The 21,292-nt window shown below is 37.6% G+C and overlaps 2 protein-coding genes across 8 annotated transcripts in view; both read right to left on the bottom strand.

Annotated features, from left to right (window-relative positions):
- Positions 1-5,865, bottom strand: part of b4galnt4b (beta-1,4-N-acetyl-galactosaminyl transferase 4b) — an 88,857-nt gene extending 82,992 nt beyond the window's left edge. Inside the window, exons 1-2 of one of the 2 annotated variants that reach the window (XM_026937412.3) lie at positions 5,104-5,865; positions 3,445-3,658 (exon numbers count right to left, since the gene is read on the bottom strand). In XM_026937412.3, coding sequence (XP_026793213.3) covers positions 3,445-3,583 — 139 coding nt within the window. In that variant the 5' untranslated portion in view covers positions 3,584-3,658; positions 5,104-5,865. The remainder of the gene's footprint in view (positions 1-3,444; positions 3,659-5,103) is intronic. The other variant, XM_026937413.3, reaches the window with a different exon arrangement.
- A 2,346-nt stretch (positions 5,866-8,211) lies between these two features.
- The window catches only part of si:ch211-288d18.1 (USP6 N-terminal-like protein), a 33,171-nt gene continuing 20,090 nt past the window's right edge, over positions 8,212-21,292 (bottom strand). For all 6 annotated transcript variants that reach the window (XM_053229527.1, XM_026937675.3, XM_053229525.1 and 3 more), the window contains 10 exons: positions 20,274-20,354; positions 19,967-20,074; positions 18,538-18,647; positions 15,183-15,231; positions 14,815-14,935; positions 14,542-14,636; positions 14,334-14,399; positions 13,207-13,306; positions 12,896-13,048; positions 8,212-11,771 (listed from right to left, as the gene is read on the bottom strand). In XM_053229527.1, coding sequence (XP_053085502.1) covers positions 10,981-11,771; positions 12,896-13,048; positions 13,207-13,306; positions 14,334-14,399; positions 14,542-14,636; positions 14,815-14,935; positions 15,183-15,231; positions 18,538-18,647; positions 19,967-20,074; positions 20,274-20,354 — 1,674 coding nt within the window. In that variant the 3' untranslated portion in view covers positions 8,212-10,980. The remainder of the gene's footprint in view (positions 11,772-12,895; positions 13,049-13,206; positions 13,307-14,333; positions 14,400-14,541; positions 14,637-14,814; positions 14,936-15,182; positions 15,232-18,537; positions 18,648-19,966; positions 20,075-20,273; positions 20,355-21,292) is intronic.

Genomic DNA, 21,292 nt, shown 5'->3' with positions numbered 1-21,292 from the left:
CCGTGCACTAACTGAGCACATGCAGCACAGTCTTATTCTCTTATCACGCAAAACGCTTCTCTCTTGAGCTAATGGTGGCTGCTGTCCAAACTTTTCATTTGCATGAGCATTAGCCAGGGTGGTGAACAGGCTGTATTATGTGAGCCGACCCAAATTCCATTAACCTGTGGGTTAAAAGAGTCCTCGCTCTTCCTGCCTCGTCCTGTCAACTTTTCACAACTACACATTGACATAACAATCAGGGAGACATGGAAGGAAAAGCTTTGAGCTTTGTTGTGTAATTGGAAATTCAGAGATATATTCGTTACTCAAGTATAGTAGTCATATATCAACTAATCCTTCTCACGTGCAGAAGCAAAAGTCAGGAGGATTTAAGACAATGCTAAATAAAGACTACATTTTCAAATGATCGAATTCCGCTTATCTGATGAAGCGTATTGGAAAATGCCTGATAATTACAGCAGTTAAAACTGCAGGCATGCCATATAAGGACAAAACTCTATGTGTGGTAGCGGCATGGTTTCGCTGGCACAGATGGATAATCTTCACTTCGACAAAAATACAAGAGGCTTTTCTCTGCTTTTCACTGAAAGGCACACATGATCAAACCTCCGCATTTTCAGCAATAAACCCAAGATCAAGAGAGTGTGTCCTGTGCATTGCAACTGGGTTTCTCCTGTGTGCACTTATGCATTAAATACTGTTACAAATACAAAATAAAGTAGTCAGATTTCACATTTTATACAGCGGCAAATATTGAAAAACCAGCTAACAGAGAATGTAATCAGAACATTAAGTATTTGACAGCTTCTCGAAAGGTCAGGCTATAACATTATAAACATAACGTACTTGTAATGTTCTAAAATCAACTGCTGTAATAATGGTTTGGTTCACAGAGGTAGAACATTGCTGACATTGACACCTGCTGTTTTTACACTCTTAAAAATAAAGGTGCCAGAACAGATTCTTTACAGTGATGCCACTGCAAAACCATTTTTGGTTTCCTAATGAACCTTTTGTTTTAATCAAAAAGGTTTAATAATAATAATAATAATAATAATAATAATCTGACTATAAAGGTTTGCGTTGAAGGATCTTTATGGTGGAAATAATTATTCACTTTACTGTCGTGACAAAAAAAAAATGAATAGAAATTTTCTGCCTACCTAAACTAAACCTAAACCTAAACTGTTATCTGGGTACGTATACAGTACTGTGCAGAAGTCTGTGCAAAAGTCAAAAGTGTTAGGCAAAGAAATGCTGTAGAGCAAAGATGCTTTCAAAAATAATGAAACTAAATGTTTAAAAAGCATTTAAAAAATACTATTAAAAAGCAGTAAACAGTAATAAATGAAACAAAGTCAATATTTGGTGTGACGAGCCTTTGCTTAAAAAAAAAAATAGTAGTCTCAGGTAGAATCTGTGCAGTTTTATAAGGAAATTAAAAATAATTTTTACTGAACATCTTGCAGAACCAGCCACAGTTCTTCTGGGGACTTTGACTGTCACACTTGCTTCTTATTTTTGCAGCAAAACCCAGCAGCCTTCATTATGTTTTCTGTCTGAAAAGTGGTCTCTTACGCTGCTCTAATATGCTGCTTTCTTCACTGACATACAAACATTCTTCTTTAACATTTACTTTTGTGCTGGAAAACTAATGTTTGGAAATCTAAAATGTTTTTGTACTGACTCGATAATGTAGAAGTCATAAAATAAAAATCTATAACAAAGTTTGTACTAAAAAAAAATAGGGTGCCTAAGACTTTTGCACAGTACTATACATATACACTCATCAGGCACTTTATTAGGAACACCATACTAATACTGGGTAGGACCCCTTTGCTCTAAGAACAGCCTCAATTCATCATGGATTCTACAAGGTGTTAGAAACATTCCTTTGAGATTCTGGTCCATGTGGACAACATTGTATCACATAATTGCTGCTGATTTGTCAGCTGCAGCTCATGCTGTGAATCTTCCACATCCCAATGATGTTCTATTGGATTCAGATCTGGTTGAATTACACTGAACTTATTATCATGCTCATGGAACCAGCTTGAGACAACTTGTGCTTTGTGACATAGTGCATTATCATGCTGGAAGTAGCTATTAGAAGATAAAAATTGTCGTCATAAAGGGATGCACATAGTCAGCAACAATACACAGATAGGCTGTGGCATTCAACGATGCTCGATTGGAGCGCCAAGAAAACATTCCCAACACCATTACTCCACCAGCAGCAGCCTGAACTGTTGACACAAGGCAAATCGGGTCCATGGATTTCTGCTGTCTATGCCAAACTCTGACACCACCAACTGCACGTTGCAGCAGAAAAACGAGATTCATCAAACCAGTCCAGCTTTGGTGAGCTTGTGCCCACTACAGCCTCAGATTCCTGTTCTTGGTTGACAGGAACCCTGCTGGTATAGCACATCCACCTCAAGTTTCAACATGTTGTGTATTCTGAGATGCTTTTATGCTCACGACAGTTGTAAAAGTACTGAACATTTGAGCTACTCTAGCCATCCTGTCAGCTTAAACCAGTCTGGCCATCCTTTTCTCTCTCATCAACAAGTCATTTTCACCCACAGAACTGCCACACACTGGATGTTTTTTGTTTTTCGCACCATTCTGTGTAAACTCTAGAGGCTGTTGTGTGTGAAAATCACAGAAGATCAGCAGTTTCTGAAATACTCAAACCAGACCATCTGGCACCAACAACCATGCCACTGTGAAAGTCACTGAGATGACATTTTTCCCCATACTGATTTTTTCTGTGAACTTTAACTGACGCGCTTGACAAGTATCTACATGATTTTATGCATTACTCTGCTGCCACATGATTGGCTGATGGGATAATTGCATGCATGAGCAGGTGTACTGGTGTTCCTAATAAAATAAAGAATGTGTGCAAAAAACTACATATACTTTTTTCAAAATGATGCCAGAATAAAAGCAATGAGAGCACAGTCATAACAGAAATAGGAGTTGTGTATAAATCTTGTCCAATGGTTTGAATAATTTCATTTCCGTTCAGGATTTTTCTGGGGCTGGTTCTTTAGTCTAATCTCCATTTTCAAAGCTACAATATACCAGAGGACAGATTGGTTTTACGAAAATATTTTAAAGTGCTTAAATCAGACAAGGATAGCAATTAAACTGAGTTGCATCTTCATTTAGATTACTTCGGGCAGCTCTGATGTTCAGTGCCGTCATCCTCATTAACCTGCTCTCCAGATCAATATCAGGCTTGCAAGGAATGTCACATCGATTGGTGATACAGTTTCTCACAAACATCTTATCATGAAATTGGGTTTTTCAATGGCTTTAATTGGTAATTCTAAGAAATCAGGGTGAGGGAATAAGGGTCAGGGTTACTTTTTTTTAGTTTTTTTTTTAACAAATACTTGACTTTGAGATTAATTCGACTCAATTGGGTCTTACCTTTGCCATAGCTGGAGTGGAGTTTGATGGCCCTGCCCTGGATGACATGCAGGTAAGTGAAGCCAATGGCGAACGTGAGAAGCACGAGGAGCAGGAGGAGCTTGAACTGCTTGCGTATTTTCTTCAGAGGGAAACGCATCCTCCTCACAGTTGCATGTCACGCTCAGTGGAGAATTCAGGAGGAGACTGACGGCCACTTTTCACTGCTCTGCTACTGGAAGTGTTCAAGGAAAATGAATGTAGGCTCACACTTACAATGTGTATTTGTCAAACAGACCGTAACACTGAAAGCAGTAATTTAACACTGCAAGAATTAATTCAATGCTTCAGGTGTTAATTTAATACTGTAACTGTCAGTTAAAAACTATGAGTTTATTCAACATGTGCGTGTTATTCAGTATAATAAATGGCAACTCATTTCTGCAATAGTTCTTTTAACACAGGTTAATGACAACAGTGTAAGAGAATCCTACATATGTGTTAATTAGTAATCGGTAATTCAATACTTAGAGTAATTGCAAGATTTATCTGAATATTTCATGGAAAAACTCTAATGCTATAGATCAGGGTTTCCCAACCAGGGTTCGCAAACATCTAGGGACTCCTGGTGGGTTTGCAATGGGTTCATGAGACTTCAATGGAAATGTCAATGAAAAGTTGACATTAAGGTAAAATTTAACAATATATAATTTTACAATTAAAAACCTACATTCATGAAAACCATTAATACAGTAGAATTTTATTGTAACCTCATAAGTAAAAAGTGATAGAAGTTGAATTACCCATGGTTCATTCTAAGCATGTGAGGGTTAAATGTAAATTCTAATGTTACCTAGTTAAATCATATTTAATATTTGGACTTACTGTATGTGCATGGACACTGACAAGGCCAAACCCTTTTCCAAGTGTGTGATATGTTTGAAGTAGCTTTCTAATGAAAGTATGAAGCCAGCTTACTTAAAAAGACATTTGGAAGCAAAATATGACAACCTGGCCATAAAACCAAACAAGGCAAGGTTGTGTAGATTAAAAAAAAAAGCAACAAAAGTGGTAAATGAGTAAAATAAAACTTTTTCAACAAGCAAAATATTAATTTAACATTAACAAGCTTAACATCTCCGGGGGCACTTTAGGCAGATAATATACGCTGATGGGGTTCTGCTGACAATAAAGTTTGGGAACTCCTGCTATTGATGGTAATATTGTAAGAATTAAATAAACACTAGAGAACTCACTTCTTTTACATAACAATATTTTAATGGTTTATTCAACACCCTCGGTGTAAAATGGACATTGTAAGCTTAATTAAACTCTACAGGTGTTAATGCAGCACTGCAGGGGTTCATTCGGAAACAGAGGTTTTAACTCTACAGTGGAGATTTTGCTGTGTAGATTAAAAAAAACTGCAAAAGTCAGCAGGTGCTCGTCCTGCATATCTAATGTAATCAAAGTACAGATCTGATGTAAGCTAACAATTTTCTGAGATGCATCTGATGAGAATCTTTATTTTCTCTCTTTACAATATGCATCACGTTCATTATATTTCCTCACATCTTATCCCACTGAGAACTCCTACACTTCGTGTCTGGAGAGACATCAGTATTTCAAGCAGATACACTTCACATCACTCATTTAGTTCATTTCTACAATAAGACTTACCACTGATGGATGTCTTGACATGATGTTTTCATGTTGCTCGAGACAGAGGCAGTGTAGATGGTGCTGATGCTGTGATGGAGGCGAACTGTGGATGGAGATGAAAGCAAAGTCACCTGCTGTATCTTTCGATGTTCAGCTCCAGGTTCTTGTGCTGTGAGATGCAGACTGTGAGTAAATGTGACAGGGGACCAGCACACTGCAAACTTTGCATGGTCAGTGTGTAAAGTTCAGCTCTGAAGATCAAGTCCAAACAGATTATTAAAAAAGTCTGTTCAATTGCTTATAGTCCTAATCCTGATTCTCTGACATGCTCTCTTTGAAATGCATTAACTTCTGAACTGATGTGGTATTTGGCTCATGCCATCCTATCACGGATCCGATCAGGTCTTGTCCTAACGGAACCCGGAACTCTCTGCGTTCATGGTGTCCCGCACGCGCGAACCTCTCTCTCTCTCTCTCTCTCTCTCTATCTCTCTGTCCGTACCGAACCGCTCTTTGTTCTCTTTAATCTGCAAATCACACGGAGCGCAAAATCCCACCGTAATCCAGGGAAAAGCCTATGCGCGCGCGGTGATGGAGAAATGAAACAGCATCCTCGCCTGCACTCTGAAGCGCTCGCGCCGCTTCTGCGCGCGCCACCTCCAGCTCCATCCACACACACACACACACTCGCGCGCGCACACACACACACGCACACACACAGCTAGGCCAACGCACATGAGCGCGCACGGGCTCGTGCACACACAAGCACTCACACATGCTCTTCCTTGTCCTTCTCCACATAGGGCTTCAGTTAACGGCAAAAGTTTACACACCCTTTAATCATCATCATCATCATCATCATCATCATAAGATGACATTTTTCTCTCAAAAAAAGAAACTTTTGATTTCGCACATAATTGTATATTACCCTAGTTATTATTATTATTATTATTATTATTATTATTATTATTATTATTATTATTATTGTTATTATTACTACATATGCAAAAGTCTTAGGTACGTGCAAAGAAATGCTGTAAAGCAAAAATGTCTTCATAAATAATGAAATTAAACTTTTATGCAGAAAAAATACTATAAAGAGCAGTAAACAGTAATAAACTAAATAAAATCGATATTTGCTGTGGCAAACCTTTGCTTTAAACAAAATCTATCAGCAGACTCAGGTACAATTAGTGCAGTTTTATAAGGAAATGAGCTGTAAGTGTTACTGAGCATCTTGCAGAAGCAGCCACAGTTCTTCTGGAGACTTTGACTGTTGCACTTGCTTCTTATTTTTGCAGCAAAACCCAGCAGCCTTCATTATGTTTTTGTCTGAAAAGTGTCTCTTATGTCATATGCTGCTTTCTTTACTGACATATCGTACAAATATTTTTCTGTAACATAAATTTTTGTTGGAAAAGTAATGTTTGGAAATCTAAAATGTTTTTGTACTGACTCGATAATGCATTAGTCATAGAATATACATCTATTGCTGTATAGACACTTAAAATAAATTTAGAGTAATAATGCAGTCTATATATTTGCACAGTAACAAATATTTCTGTGACAGTCATTCATTAATTTTGTAGTTCTGGTTATTTTTCTCCATTCTTTTTTTCTTTACATGCAACCAGTAACACCAGCTTTACCTCCAACTTTGTAACTGCACACACATAATGGTGCCACAAAAAGTATTTATGTCAGATTTTCATTCTCCTGATCCAATTATTCTTGTAGTCTTGCAGAAAGAACAATATTATCTGAATCTGAATATGACGAGTGTGCTTAAACCTTCCCTAAAGAGCATGAGGTTATGCCCTCGGAGAAAGATCTCTTTGAAAGATGATTACAGTGGTTTTTTGGAGTACACCAGCAGCCCAATTGTGATAAGAAACAGCTTATCATCAGCTCTGATCTCAGATGTGCTGTTCAGCTCATAAGTGTCCTGATCACCGTTCTGATAAGTTGGGCCTTTGTGTTCATTTTAGAGGTCTGAGTCAATAGAGACATCTGACTGACGTGTACTGTAATGACAAGTCTCAGTTTGTAGCTGTATCGATGGAGCTGGAGTTCGATGACTGGTGTTATGTAGTGTATCCTGATCAGTCCATTTAGATCAAAATATTTCAGATCAGTGTGTTGTACAGAGACGCAGGTACTCTCAGTTAAGATGGACGACAATGCCTCTCTACCTCTCATTGCTTCTTTACAGTGATGCATGACTTTCCCATCTGGCAAAAGCTGGAATAAATCACACAAACGCTCATGTCACCATGAACTGTCAATGTCCTCGGGGGACTAGACACAGGTTCAGGTCTACGGCTCTGTTTGCTAGCTTGAGAAATTGACTCAATTGCTGAAGCACCTGCATCACCCACCTCAGGAGGACAGCTATTGTTTTTGAAGTGCACAGCCTAAAACACAGCAGAATGAATAATTCAGGCAATATGTGTATCCTGTATTGATAGATCTGCTTCATGCTAGATCAGCTCGTGACTACATAATGCATGAAATAAATTAGAGACACTGCATTGTTTTGGGGGGATTTAATCTTTGCTGTAGTGTGCACAGATCAAAATCTGTACCTTTGGCATCATCTGCTGGTTATTGAAAATACTGCAGGTCTGCACTGAATTATATTGGACCATATGTCATCCATGAGTTTCGACTTGGACATTACCAGAAGTGTGTTTAGAAATTTAGAAATCCTAAATGTTCTTTTTGAAGGGAATAGTCACACAGTACATATAATTATACTGTTACATAAATATTAACCAGTTAGTATTCTATTGGTACATTTTTAGGTATTGCATTCATTTGTGCTTTGTACTGTAACAATGGAGTCTCCTGCCAGACAGACAGACAGATAGACAGACAGACAGACAGATAGATAGATAGATAGATAGATAGAAAAACAGACAGACATGTTGACAGACAAACAGAAAGACAAACAGACAGATAGATTGATAGACTGACACATAGATAACAAAGCTCCCTATATAGATAACAGTCTCCCTACTGAAGACTGTGAGACAGACAGACAGACATACAGACAGACAAGTAGGCAGACAGATGGTCCAGCAGAAAGACATGTCGTTAAAAAGTACATATAAAAATCGACACAGCTGAAGAAAATGTCTATTTCTGCCATTGAAAGCTTCAACACCTTTGTAAATTAAATATCTTTACAATATACAGAGTAAATAAAACCAAAGCATTTTGGTTGGAGCTCTCAAAACTCCTTACAAAGGAATGTACAGAAAAATACAGGTATCCTTCACATCCTTCAGAATAAAATGAGAGCATTCTGAGCAAAAATGAAAAGAAAGAAAGAGATGTTACACAACTGACAATCATTTAAGAGCGAAGATCTAAGCTATTAGAGCTAATATTTTGAACTGGACTTCAGTGCATATTGAGTTACTGAGCTGAACATACAGTGAATCTGTGGAGCAGGAATACACCAGTGCTGCTCAGTGGGGTTGTGGGATAATACGACATTAATATAGTGGTTAAGATATATTTACTGACAAACAATATTGGCATCATCATTTTACTGAAATTAAATGGGCTAGAAATAGGCTAGAAAAATCATGTAATGTAATATGAACTATGGTAATTAGAAATACCAAACTGATTATAAAGATTATTATGCAATATAACACTAATGTTTCAAGATGAGAAGATGTACAAAATAAAAGCACATATATGAGTCAGCAGAACATGTGATATTAAAGCACATGTTATTAAAGCATGTGGTACTAAAGCATGTGGTATTAAAGCATGTGGTACTAAAGCATGTGGTATTAAAGCATGTGGTACTAAAGCATGTGGTATTAAAGCATGTGGTACTAAAGCATGTGGTACTAAAGCATGTGGTATTAAAGCATGTGGTATTAAAGCATGTGGTACTAAAGCACATGTTATTAAAGCATGTGGTACTAAAGCATGTGGTACTAAAGCATGTGGTACTAAAGCATGTGGTATTAAAGGTTGATACAAATTGGTACAAATCTGGAAAGGTAGCATCAGAGAATCCCTATTTAAAAAAAAAAAATTAACATTTACAACTGCCCAGGAGTTTTATCACTGCACTGATGTTTTTTTCAGTGATTTGCTTAGTGATGTAATCCTACACACCCACTTTATTAAGACAATCTTAATTATTTACACAATAAATCACTCATAGGAAGTTTTTTTTTTACTGTATATTGCTATGTTACCCAGACGTGCACACAAGTCTGCAGATTTTATTTTTGACTTTGCTGCAAAATGAATTAATGCCTTTTAAGAGTACACGAAAAATAGTCTACATAATGATAAGTCTTTCTTACAGGCAAAAGCACTAAATTACCCTCAGAGTACTAGGATGAAGCTGCTTATAAAATGTTATACTTGGCAAGGAAAAGTCGCATTATGCCACAAATGACTGCAGCTGCATACTAAATTGCATGAACCAATAAAAGTGAAACATTCATCCTAAGGCCTAAAGCGTTCTGCACAGCATTCAGTTAATGTTGCACAAAAAGTATAACACTGATAAGACAGAACCAATATTAAATATAATATGTAAAAAAAACCTACTTTTTTTTTAAATTGTGAATTTAACAGTACCTGTATTAATATAATTTAAACTATACAAATGTCTAAAAGCCTACGGATACAAAAGCCTAAAAGCATTAAAATACAATACTTCAAAAAGTTTGTTACCTTCATTTACAAAATGTTCACACAAATATAAACTAAGTATCCTTACAGTATATTAACACTTAGGACTTCAGTGGCACAGAAAATCCTTCTGGCACAAAATGTTGGCTAATTCTTCCCTTAACATGGCTAGTGCAGTATTCATAAAAAGTGTTTTATTAAATATATCAAAATACATTTCCTGATCTTTTGAGAAAAATGAGAGATGTGTGTTGTGTGTTTTATTACATGAAGTTGTCACATGGAAAATGGCATATTATAGTTGGTAAACAAATATTTGCTTCCATCTTGCCACACAAGTTATCATTTCTAGAGATGAAGAAGAAGAGTTGAGGTTAAAGTAAAGACTTACTTTACACAGTTGTCACATATTGTTAAAAGAAATGCAGTCTAGATAATATTTTTTTCAGCTCAGTTTGGCGAAGTAATGTAATTACGAAGTAATGTAATTTACTGCCTTTTTGTAAAATTTAAGCATTGATTAATGCTTGAAAGCATAAAAGATGAATTGCAATTTATGTAAAAGATAAGTAACAAAAAGATAAATAATAATAATAATAATAATAATAAAGTACTTTTCAGTTTCTTTTGGTTTCAGATGTCTGTGCAATAGATCCTGGATTTGTGGCTTTATTTTGGCCAAGAATTTTCAGTTCACCAATTGTTCTGTTGGAACTAGGACAAAAAAGCAAAAAATAAATAAATTAACAAAAAAATTTAAAAATATATTACAAGGCTGAGGATGATATTTGTGGCTCATGCATAACAGTGAGCCGGCTCACTTTATTTAAACCCTTTTCTTGGTTTAAGCAACACTTGAGTGACTTGTTAAAGATTTAAGACTTTTCCTGGACAGTTTGTGTAGCACCTCTCCAGGCTAAACTGATGAGTGTAAGACCTTATTATTTTTAAGAGTTAATAAATCATTGTAAACCAGTTACCACCTGGTGCATGAAAACTGAACATTGTGTGATTTTAGGATGCGTCTCTACCCACGCACAGTACAATGTATTATATTGCCCATGTGGTGCAGTAATGTAGTCCTTCATTTTGGAGGTAAAATTTGGCATCCCTTTGAGAAATTGAGAAACATTGTTAGGAAGAATGATTGAAAAAAAGACATGGAACAGTGAGAAGGATTCTTAAAATTCTAAAGGTCTCACAAAAGTCAAAAAATCAATAGCTGGCTTAAAAAGTCTCTGATTTGGGCAGATTGGGTAGATCATGGCGCTCAAACAGCGGCTCTGAGTGAACAGTCATCAGTTTCCTTCCAGCTGTGGATAATGAAACCTCTCTGTGTGGGGAAGATGACTGTTGTGCAGCGTCTATGTGGGGAAGTTTAATAAAAGCAGAGTTCTGAGTTAATACCACAGACTTCTCTGACACAAATTTTTTCTCTTCTCTGGTTTCCACCATTTCTGTATCTGGGAGGTTCTCATATTGGGATTCTTGCGCCGAGGCTGTAGATAATGTCAACTGGCACTTGCTTGGGTGCATTACAAATAAACCATCCTCCACTGAAGCCTGCAAAGTGTCTTGCGAAATGTCCTGAGGTGCATCTAAATGTGCTGATTCTGCTGAAGTTCCACAAGTATTCATGGCCAGGTGGGAAGGAAGTGGAGAGTCATTCGCTTCAACATTTTTAGGAGGCTCATACGGTGGTGGCTGCTCTTCAGGAGCTTCCATCACTCCATCTGGGCCAAAAACGATCTCAGTATGCACTAGCACCGGGTCAGGAGAGGGAAATGGAGATACGCTGTCTATTTCCCTATCCTGATAGGGCCACTTAACTTCTGGGGAGCCCTGATCAGGAACAATCGATTCCTGGACTGAGATCTGGAGCGAAGTTGGAGGTCGTTTGGCTAGCTGGCTCTTGTCTGGTGTTTCCTGATCCAGGTTCGGGTTGTGGGGTCGTATAGGGGTCAGCAGTACAGGCCGCTCCACACCAAGTGGCTTCCGTGGCAGCTCATCTGGCTTAGCTGGAAATGGAATCAACACAGTCAGCAAAATACATACAACTGATATATAGAAGGTCATTTAACCACTATGGGCCATGTTCTAAATATGTGACTGAAGTCCAAAAGTTATGTTAATATTCACCCAGGGAAAATGCATATTTATTGTAATACTACAAACATATATGAATGAGAAGATGGCAAGCAATGAAATAAACCTCTAAACGGAGTCTAGGATATTGTCAGTATATTGCTGCATGAACATTCCTCTTAGTATTTATCATATTAATCACTGCAAATTTGGTTTAATTGAGCAGTATGGCTTCCACCCTCATTATTCAACGATTACTAAAATAGTACTTCATCCAGTACATCATATTATGTTGAATTTTATTTTATTTTTTTTATATTGTGCTCTGACAATTACTCATGTGCACAACAATGTAGCCACGAGATACTAAATCCAGGCCATGAAATCAGAATGTGTGCATGGGATGTAGGCTATTTTATCACATTTTAATTTGCTATTTTGAGTTGTTGAATTAATAAAATAAGTGTTCCAGTGTTTTTTTTGTTAATTTAATGCACATTCTCCTGTAAAGAAAACGTGCCCACGGTTTGAAGGATAATCTGACTATCTGAGTAATCTGAGTGCTCATTTTCTGTGCTTACAGCTCACTTGAAGTTAATTAAAAATTTTAGCCATAAAAAAACATCAGGCCTTGAGCTGAGCAATGCCTTTGATTTAGATGCTGTCCTCTGTATGTGGACTTTATAGGGATGATACTATTAATTAAGAAATAGTTTCATATTTATGTATTTTAAATTGGACTCAAATGGCATCCACAGCTTTTTGAGTGCATTTTTCAGCCCAAATCATACATTACATTTGCGCATTACTGAGTCATGCCACTGTTTCAGGCAAACTCCAAACTGCGTACATAATTCTTTGCAGCTGCTGAATAGTGCTTAAATCTGTAGTTACATCTGAGGTTTTAATACAGATGTACACAATTTTGGTAATCACTATGCATGCTAAACTCAACTCTGACTCTGAATACAGCCCTATGTCCTGTTTGGATGATTATGAAACTCTTACAACATAATGCACTACAAATATACAACTTGTCCTGCATGTAGAATATAACCTGGAGAAGGAAGGTCCAGCTTCATTTTGCGCAACTCTGTCATGGAGACCTGAAGCTGCTCGATGACTATATCATCGCTGAGCTCGAAGGATTCGGCAATCTTCTCCTGTAGGAACTCTCTCAGCTCCTCCAGTGACATCTTCAACAAACGCTCTGTAAAGGAGAAGCTGCACTTTACACCAAGACACGGAAGCTGTATTCTCTCACAGTCTACAATTTTACTGCACCGTTTATATTGCTTTGGAGCTTCACTGTTCTTAGGCTTACTGGAATAATGTTCACACTGAATGGCAGGAGAGACTTTCGCTTACTCTTGTGCAGTTTAAGGACGGTGTAAGCCATGGCTGTGAGGATCTTCTCTCCCTCAAGAATAAAGATGTCCCACAGGCGTAAGGTCAGGGTGAACGGTGTCTGGGAGGAGGAATTAATTCAAGTTTAAGTTTACACAGTCTGCACACAACCCCTGTCTAGTTATTAGTTGCAGGAAAAACTCTTGTTGCCTCCATGTACGATGGCTAGAGGGTGCTGTTGAGTAGATGAGAAGTACTGCATTGTACAGTACAGTGATCTGTATCTTGACAGAAGGAAGAAGTGTCTTGACAAGGTATGCATTTTAGTTTCTGGAGTAAAAAGGAAAATTGCACAGCTGTACACTGGCCTTCAGAAAAAATGTATGGAATTTTAGTTCATTTTTATTTAATCGAAACATCAAGCATGTTGAATTTAATCTCTACAAGGATTAATTGTAATAATAATCTCATTTCATTGCCAGATTCTGGTTGGAAACAATAGGGGTTCTAATCTTGAAGTGACAAAACAATGTGTCTGCTTACACCCAGGTGAAAATATCATTGGCTTTTTTGCACACTTGAGGTCAGCAAAGCTACCAAAACAAGCTGATGCTGATGTAGGAATATTAGCTACACTAGCCAGCTCTATAAACACAGCACTGTGCTAATGTTGTCAGCTATGTAGTTAGCTTAGCTAATGTTACCTCTACAGGAGTAGCTATTGTATAAAGCTTTGTATTAAGATGCCATTCCATCTTCAATCACACTTAAGGGCAATTTAGCACAGACAATTCACATAGAGGTATGTTTTTTTAAATGGGAGGAAACCAGACAACCCAGAGGACACCCATGCAGAAACAGAAAGAAAACGCAAAGCTCCACACAGACACGCGAGCCTGGAATTGAACCAGGGACCCTGGAGATGTGAGGTGAGATGCTACTTACTGCACCATTGTGCAACTAGTTCAGTAAATAAGATCTATGCTTATACATAGAAGCATCAGCTGTTTAAGATTCTTCTTATGTGATGGACAAATATAGCAGTCATTTGCTGTAACACATGTTCATGTTGTAACATATGTCCAGTGTCTGTGGTAACATGCAGGAATGTCCATGTGTGTGTGGGGATGCACATGGTGCACACTCACCCGGTCAATAAAACACTGCAGGAACCATTTAGTACTGTAAATGCCGCTGGACATCTGCTCCTTGTCCTGGTGAGTAAGAAGGAAAGAAGAAAGCAGAAGAAAGACCACATAAACATGAGGTATGATTCTAATAAGTAATTCAAAAGATAGAAGAATTTCTAATGCCCTACACAATGTTAGTGTGGTGAAAAGCAATAGTTTCTACTACCAGATGCTTCTTCAGCTTAGGGAGGAGTTTGGACAGAATCTGATCATGGTGGTTCTGGAATCTCTGCAGTTTGGGAAATCCAGGGATAAAAAAACCTAGGGGGGGGGGGGGGGGGGACAGATTAAACCTTGATTAAAACTGAATCTCCAAATCAATACTAAATAATTCTCAGATATTACTGTGAAATCAGCATTCTGAACCAGCAAAGATCCTGCACAAACACTAAATACTGAAATCAATATGGTGCTTGGCTGAGCAGTGAGAAAGGCTCACCGTGCATGGCGTGTTTCTGATTGGTCAGCAGCTGGGACATGGCCCAGAATGCATCTTCCTCGTTCATGTACATCAGCAGAATGGCAGCTATCTGACTCATTCCCTGGCAGTAGCTCACCTCCTGCAGACAAACACACATGCATACACACACACAACCAGCATGAGAATGAAATCTATATGCTGTCATATGCTATAATGTTCTTTTTATTAGGTCTGAGTTTGGCTGCACTCTCTGCCTCTATTACATACACACACACACACACACACACACACACACACATACATATTGAAAATGCATGCAGGTCTTCTTCTTTAAAATTTATTGAACACAGCTTCAATAATGCTATTACTTTCAGCTGTGCACTCACCGTGTTGTATACGGAGTATGCAGTGAGCACGTGGAACAGAGACTGCTGCCTGTGTAGAAACAGTGAGCACAATCAAATCAGTTCATTCAGCAGTATCAGAGCCAATGCAGTCTCCATTAACAACACAGAAATCCCCTTATACACTACAAAAAACCCACATTGCTGTACTCCAAATCCACGACAGATTCTGTTACATAGCCCCATGTTTAAAATGTGCTCTGCAATTCAGGAAGCCAAATTCTTGAGGTGGAGCGTGATTCTTTCCTTTTAGCTAAAATCCTAGTTGCACCCTTCCTTTATATGTTGGAGCATTAATGACAGTTTGCATGTGCAAGACTTTCCATTGAACTTTAGAGGCCTGCAATCTATTAAGCCTCCAGTGACGTCAATGTGTTTCTTGCACACTTGGGAAACAAGCAGTCCGAATGTTAAAAAAAAAAAAAAAAACACTCAAAAGAAAAATCACAGAAAAACTCTAAAATGTTGTGACAAAAACAAATGTGTTTCCAGGCGGGGTCAAACTTTGCCTTTTTTCTAGAAAAGATGTAAAACTGTTATTGCCAGAATTTTCTAATCTCAAGGATGAGTTGCATAAGAGCTAACATGAATATTTGTAATAGAGAGAAATCAGAAAATGAACTAGCACTTCAATCCAAACAAATGATAATTACACACATGCGCATAAACAGACAACATATTTTGTGGAAAACATATTTTAGATTGTAATCAGACCAGTGACTCGCCAAATAGCTTTGTGTAAGTTAACCCTGTTGTGCAGGAAATCTAATACATACATAATCTTAATACATACACATATAAACACATTCACACACACAGTCGAAGAGGGCAATGTGTTCCAGGTTGTAGTCAGATAACAGTATTGAGCTCATTATGAAAACAGGGGACCCCAATTTCTTTTTTGGGGACACGAAAGGGCACTCACAAGCTTCTATTTACTCTTCATGCACTCCTTGGCAAAGTCCACATTAAAGCAGAGTTGACAGCGATCTCTCACGCAAAAGTATGGTGGCCCGTAAGTGCAAAACAAATGAATAAATCAAAACTGCAACAGCAATCCAGAAATACATCAACATTTCCTTAAAATGAAAAGGGAAAAGGGGAAGTCATTACTGAACATCGAATGCTCATTGCTGATTAGCTATAGCACACGTCAGTCTAGCACAGATTTTAATTCGATATTTTAGATATGCTGTCAACTTTGCACAGCATTAATATGAATATGTGGACATGTTATTCACAAGAAGAATTACTCCTCACTATCTCACTATAACATTGTAACTTCATATGAAATCTTTTCGCTAGGCTAAACTAGATAACAGACAGAAAGAGAGCAACTCTTTTTCTTTGTGGTAGTCAAATGTCGTGTCCAATCAGCAATGAGCATGTTTGCAATAAGTGCCTACCCTTTATGTTTTTGAGTTCATGTTGGTGCGTTTTCTAATTTGCTGAGTTTTTTTGTTTGTAAATGTGTTTTGCACTTTCGTATAGGCCACCATATGAAAGCCCTAGTGATGTTGTCTATACTTGGTGACAGCAGAGCGCCATATGACGGATGCAGCAGCATGGAAGACAGTGATGGAGAAAAAGATATTCAAATGTGTCTTCAAAATGTCTTTTGGTAATCATTTAACTTAAAGCATTAGTGCTGCAACTTATGTGGAACATCATTCATTTTCACTAACGGCTTTGTCCTGGTCAGCATCCTGGTGGAGCTGGAGCCTATTCTGGGAACTCGGGATGGGATGCCAATTCATTGCAAGGCAAGAAAACTCCACACAGACAGTAACCGGAGCTCGGGATCGAACATGGTACCCTGGAGCTATGAAGTGGCAATGCTGTCTGCTGCGAACTTACATATTTGCAACAGTAAAAATTAATTAGCAGTGAAAGATGTTCTTGTATGAACATCTCTTTGTTGTTTTTGGAACAAGACGCCTTTTAATCAGCCACTGCCGTGATGTCATCAGTGTGTGTCTGCTTGGTGAAATCCTTGATTCTTAAAATCTGAATGATATCTGAAGCTTATAATTTAGTCATCATTCACCAGGATGCAATGGCTGGATGTGTAAACGTTAGCCTGCTACACATACAAATTATAGTAACATTTTACATAAAGAGAGAATTTATGTAGATTTGAAAAATGCACTTTAGAGGGCTGGTTCGCAAGCGTGTGTGTGAAAGCGGAGCATAGCGTGTAGTGAGTGTACAGGGGTGGGCGAGAGAGATAACATATGGTATTAGAAATTGTGACTGAGCAAATCTCCCAGTAAGTGAATCCTGAGACAGGTGGTAATTATCTGAAAAGAAGCTTTATTTTCATTACATTTCACTGAGGAAAGCCAAACACACCTGTTCTTTAATGGTGACGTGTCCGGGTTTTACTCTCTAATTGTCAAAACGCGACAGCTATTTAATCTAAATCCTAGTGCAGCTGTTTAAATAGCTGGAAATAGAACGGCTAAATCCCAAAAGCCTATCGATAGTACACTACTAGGCTGTGAAAGCCAGAATTCATCCACTTATATAAGGAGTAGTGAACGATTTGGAATCCAGTTTTTGGTTTAGTTAATTTAGCTGCTGTTATATTGATCATGTAAACAGCAATAATAAAAGGTGCACCCCACACTCTCTTTACAGAAACAACATGCTCATAAAACTGAGACGTGTTCAGAATTGACATGACGTCTTGTCTGAGGGGACGAATAAAGTCTCTATCGATCTTATCACTCAGAGAGAAGCACTCAGCACAGTGGTGTGTCCAGAGGTGTGTTCTCCCATGAGCCTGTGTTGGATCAATGAGAGCAATCACATCCAAGAAAAGCCCAAGATTTAAGCCCAAGATGGTGCTGTAGTTATGACCTAAACCTAACCTGATAAAACTAAAGGATATTATGAATATTTCATGTTGAGTTGACATAACAGGTAGGAGAGCTTCTTCGCTTTTGTTCTTTTTAATTAGCTTGAGTTTGCAAGATACCGTATGTCACACCATTACTATTACGTGACTCAAGTTCACTGACCTGGAAAGTCAGTAATTTCAACAAAATCAAGTCTGTGTCTCAAGTTTTGGGATTTTAAACCAATGCACCCTTGAGGACTCGAGAACTACTGCATTGCAGGTCCATACTTTGTTTCCGCCATCAAAGTGCGAACTCGGAAGAGGACCATGAAGCTACTGGGAACAGAGCTTAGACTAAAAAAATGAGTTTTATGTGTTTCTTTAAATGCCTCATTAAGCTCTTTTACTGCATCTGAAAACTTCATATTCCTGTGAACTTGATGCTTCCTGTCATGTTGTAACTTATTTTAGTATATTCATGCATAATGGACTCACTTGACTCCAAATCGATCCATGAACATGATATGGTTTCGGAAGGTCCTGTTCACATCAAGATCAATCTGTTTAATTTCTGTGGAGTAGATCTTGGCTTGCTCTATCATTCTCTGCGGAAAAAAAATAATGCATTATTTCATTACAAAATAAAACACAGCTTTGCAACATATTCATTATGTAGTAAACTAACATGTTATTTGCTTCTTCTCAACGTCCAAAAAAAAAGAAAATTTAGTGCCAGTGTAACACGGGTAACATGTAGAGTATAAATTATTTCATGTATTTCATGGCTAATGTTTAGCAGCTACACAAATGGTTTGTTGCATATTTATATGGAGTATTACACATGGCTAATGCATACCATTTGTGTAGATGTGAAGTGCATGAACAGGCATAGCTAATATTCTGTAGCTTTAAACATAAATCGCTATGTGACCACTGCTGCATATTAGCCAGGTTTATGCTAATGCTAATACTTTCTTTAATAATTGTACCATATTATTGCTACATTTGCAGCAGCTACATTTGGTCTCAGAAATATGTATTCTTTCATCTCTTGCTTTGCTGTGTCTGTTCCACCATCTGTCTATTTTTAGATCATACACATATCCTCTGAAACAGCCATGCTCCCCAAAACATCACTGTATTGTTGCTCTAAGCAAACAACTGCAGTTTTTAGGGGTACATTCAGAGTTGTTGACTGAAGTTGAAAAGATACCTCAGTATTTACACTGGCAAAGTCCTTTGTTTTCAGACTCGTCTTACACAGGAGCTTAACCTGAATTTCTGGGTTGTTTATTCAGATTAGTAAAATAACCTATGTGCAGTATATGCCTCTGAGATTGAGATTTTCTTGTTTAGCTTTTTTTTTCATTTGTTATGGATACAGTTCACCTTATGTAGGTAAAGTTCCAAATTTGATTGTAAGAATCAACATTTGATTTGACATCAAAATTCGGTCCTCGTTTATTATCGGCTATTAAGGTGCCATCTCGTGCAATCTCTTTCCTGCACTTCTTCATACGATTATTTAATTCATGATGTCATATCTATTTTTTATTGTCCTTGAATACCATTCCAATATTTATGTGGTTAAAACAAAGTGTCAGAGAGTGCTGCTGGACTTGATACTGTTCCCCGCTCGAGGCTATATCGAACAATAAAACTATCGTTAAATCGAATTAAATCGATTAAATATCCACCCAGAGCACAGATCTCCTGCCAACTGTAAGTCTGTAGCACTTGAGTCAGTAAGAAAGTCTGAGGTCTGAATACAGATGTGTTCAGTTTAGCACTCCTCACTACACGCACGCAATTCTCAATACAGCGCTTAGACAGCATCAGCCTGCCAGGTGCTGCTGCCCCATAGTGTACAATAATCCATCTGCTTCTCTGAAGTGTGTATATGCAAATGTGAGTATGTGTGTACCTCATATTTCCCTTCATTCTCCTTCTTAACTTTCTCCACATCCAGCAGTAGGCTCCAGGCTTGACCTCGCAGCTGTAGTGGAATCCCCTTGTACACCCTCTTCATCATCTACACCAGAAGAGTATAGAAGATCATGGAAAAGTCATGTAGACCCCATGGAGATAAAGGCTCATCTTCATAAAAATATGCTTAGTGTGTACTAAGAGACTGACAGAGTTGCATTAGACCATGGTCTTTAACGTGTGCAGTATTGTCCATTAACATTATTCTTAGCTATAAATAAAAAAAAAAGAGAGCTGGATCTTACTCGCTCGCTGTTTTTGTACTTGTCCCATTTTCTGACCATCTTCAACCATTTCTGTACGCGTTCAACCTCTAGCTGCTTTTGCTGTGAGCGTAAGAATGCAGGATGTAAATAAGCAACAGTAGCAACACACCGAAGCTAAAAGAAGCTACATAAACACAAGTTATTATTAAAATATATACACATTTAATTATAGACATGGGATTTGTCTAATATCTAATTACAGCTGGGATATCTTGCATATGCTATGAAATAAATTGCTTGCACTAAAATGGGCGTGCTGCAAGTGTGAAAGATGTTTGAAAGACGTTATGTGCAAAGTAGGGGGTAGAAACAATATGTAAATTACGTTAGCGTATGACCTATTTGTTCTTGCTAGCCACAGGGAGTTCAAATTTTTAAGAATATCTAGGAATAGTAAAACCCGAAATTAAAACTTGACATAATTGCAGGTCCAGTTTAATGCTGATTAAATGAAATGTGTCAAAAAACATATGAATGCTCACTTTTTTACAGACTATTTAAAAGTTGTGGTCATCAGAATTACAAGTATGTGTTGAATATCTAACACAGAACCAACGTTGCTGCAGTAATATTTAATTACCTTATTGAGAGACTGATTTGATATACTAAGGCATACTCTTAATAAACTTGCTCATTGTTAAAATTTAATGAATGGTATAACATTTTTTTTCCCGCAATTATAATACCTACCTTTCGGTCGTACTGATTTGCACATGCAATCACTATTCCTGAGGGGACTTTCAGACTTAATAAATCACACTGCATGTGCTAAATTAATATATTTGCATTGGCTATGATCTTATTTTTTCTTACTTTATGCTAAAAATTCCCCACATTGCATATTAATTAAAACAAACATGCAAAATGGACAACATATGCTATTTTGCTCATTTTGAAAGATGCAGTTCTCCCTGTTAGTAAATCAGCCTGAACACCCTTTAGTGGGTGTTATAACAGATAAACCTTTTGTAAATAAATGTGCTATTTGAAAATTATTC

Source organism: Pangasianodon hypophthalmus, chromosome 25 (assembly GCF_027358585.1).
Source record: "Pangasianodon hypophthalmus isolate fPanHyp1 chromosome 25, fPanHyp1.pri, whole genome shotgun sequence".
Taxonomy (NCBI): Eukaryota; Metazoa; Chordata; class Actinopteri; order Siluriformes; family Pangasiidae; genus Pangasianodon; species Pangasianodon hypophthalmus.
This window is presented reverse-complemented; position numbering and strand designations above follow the sequence as displayed.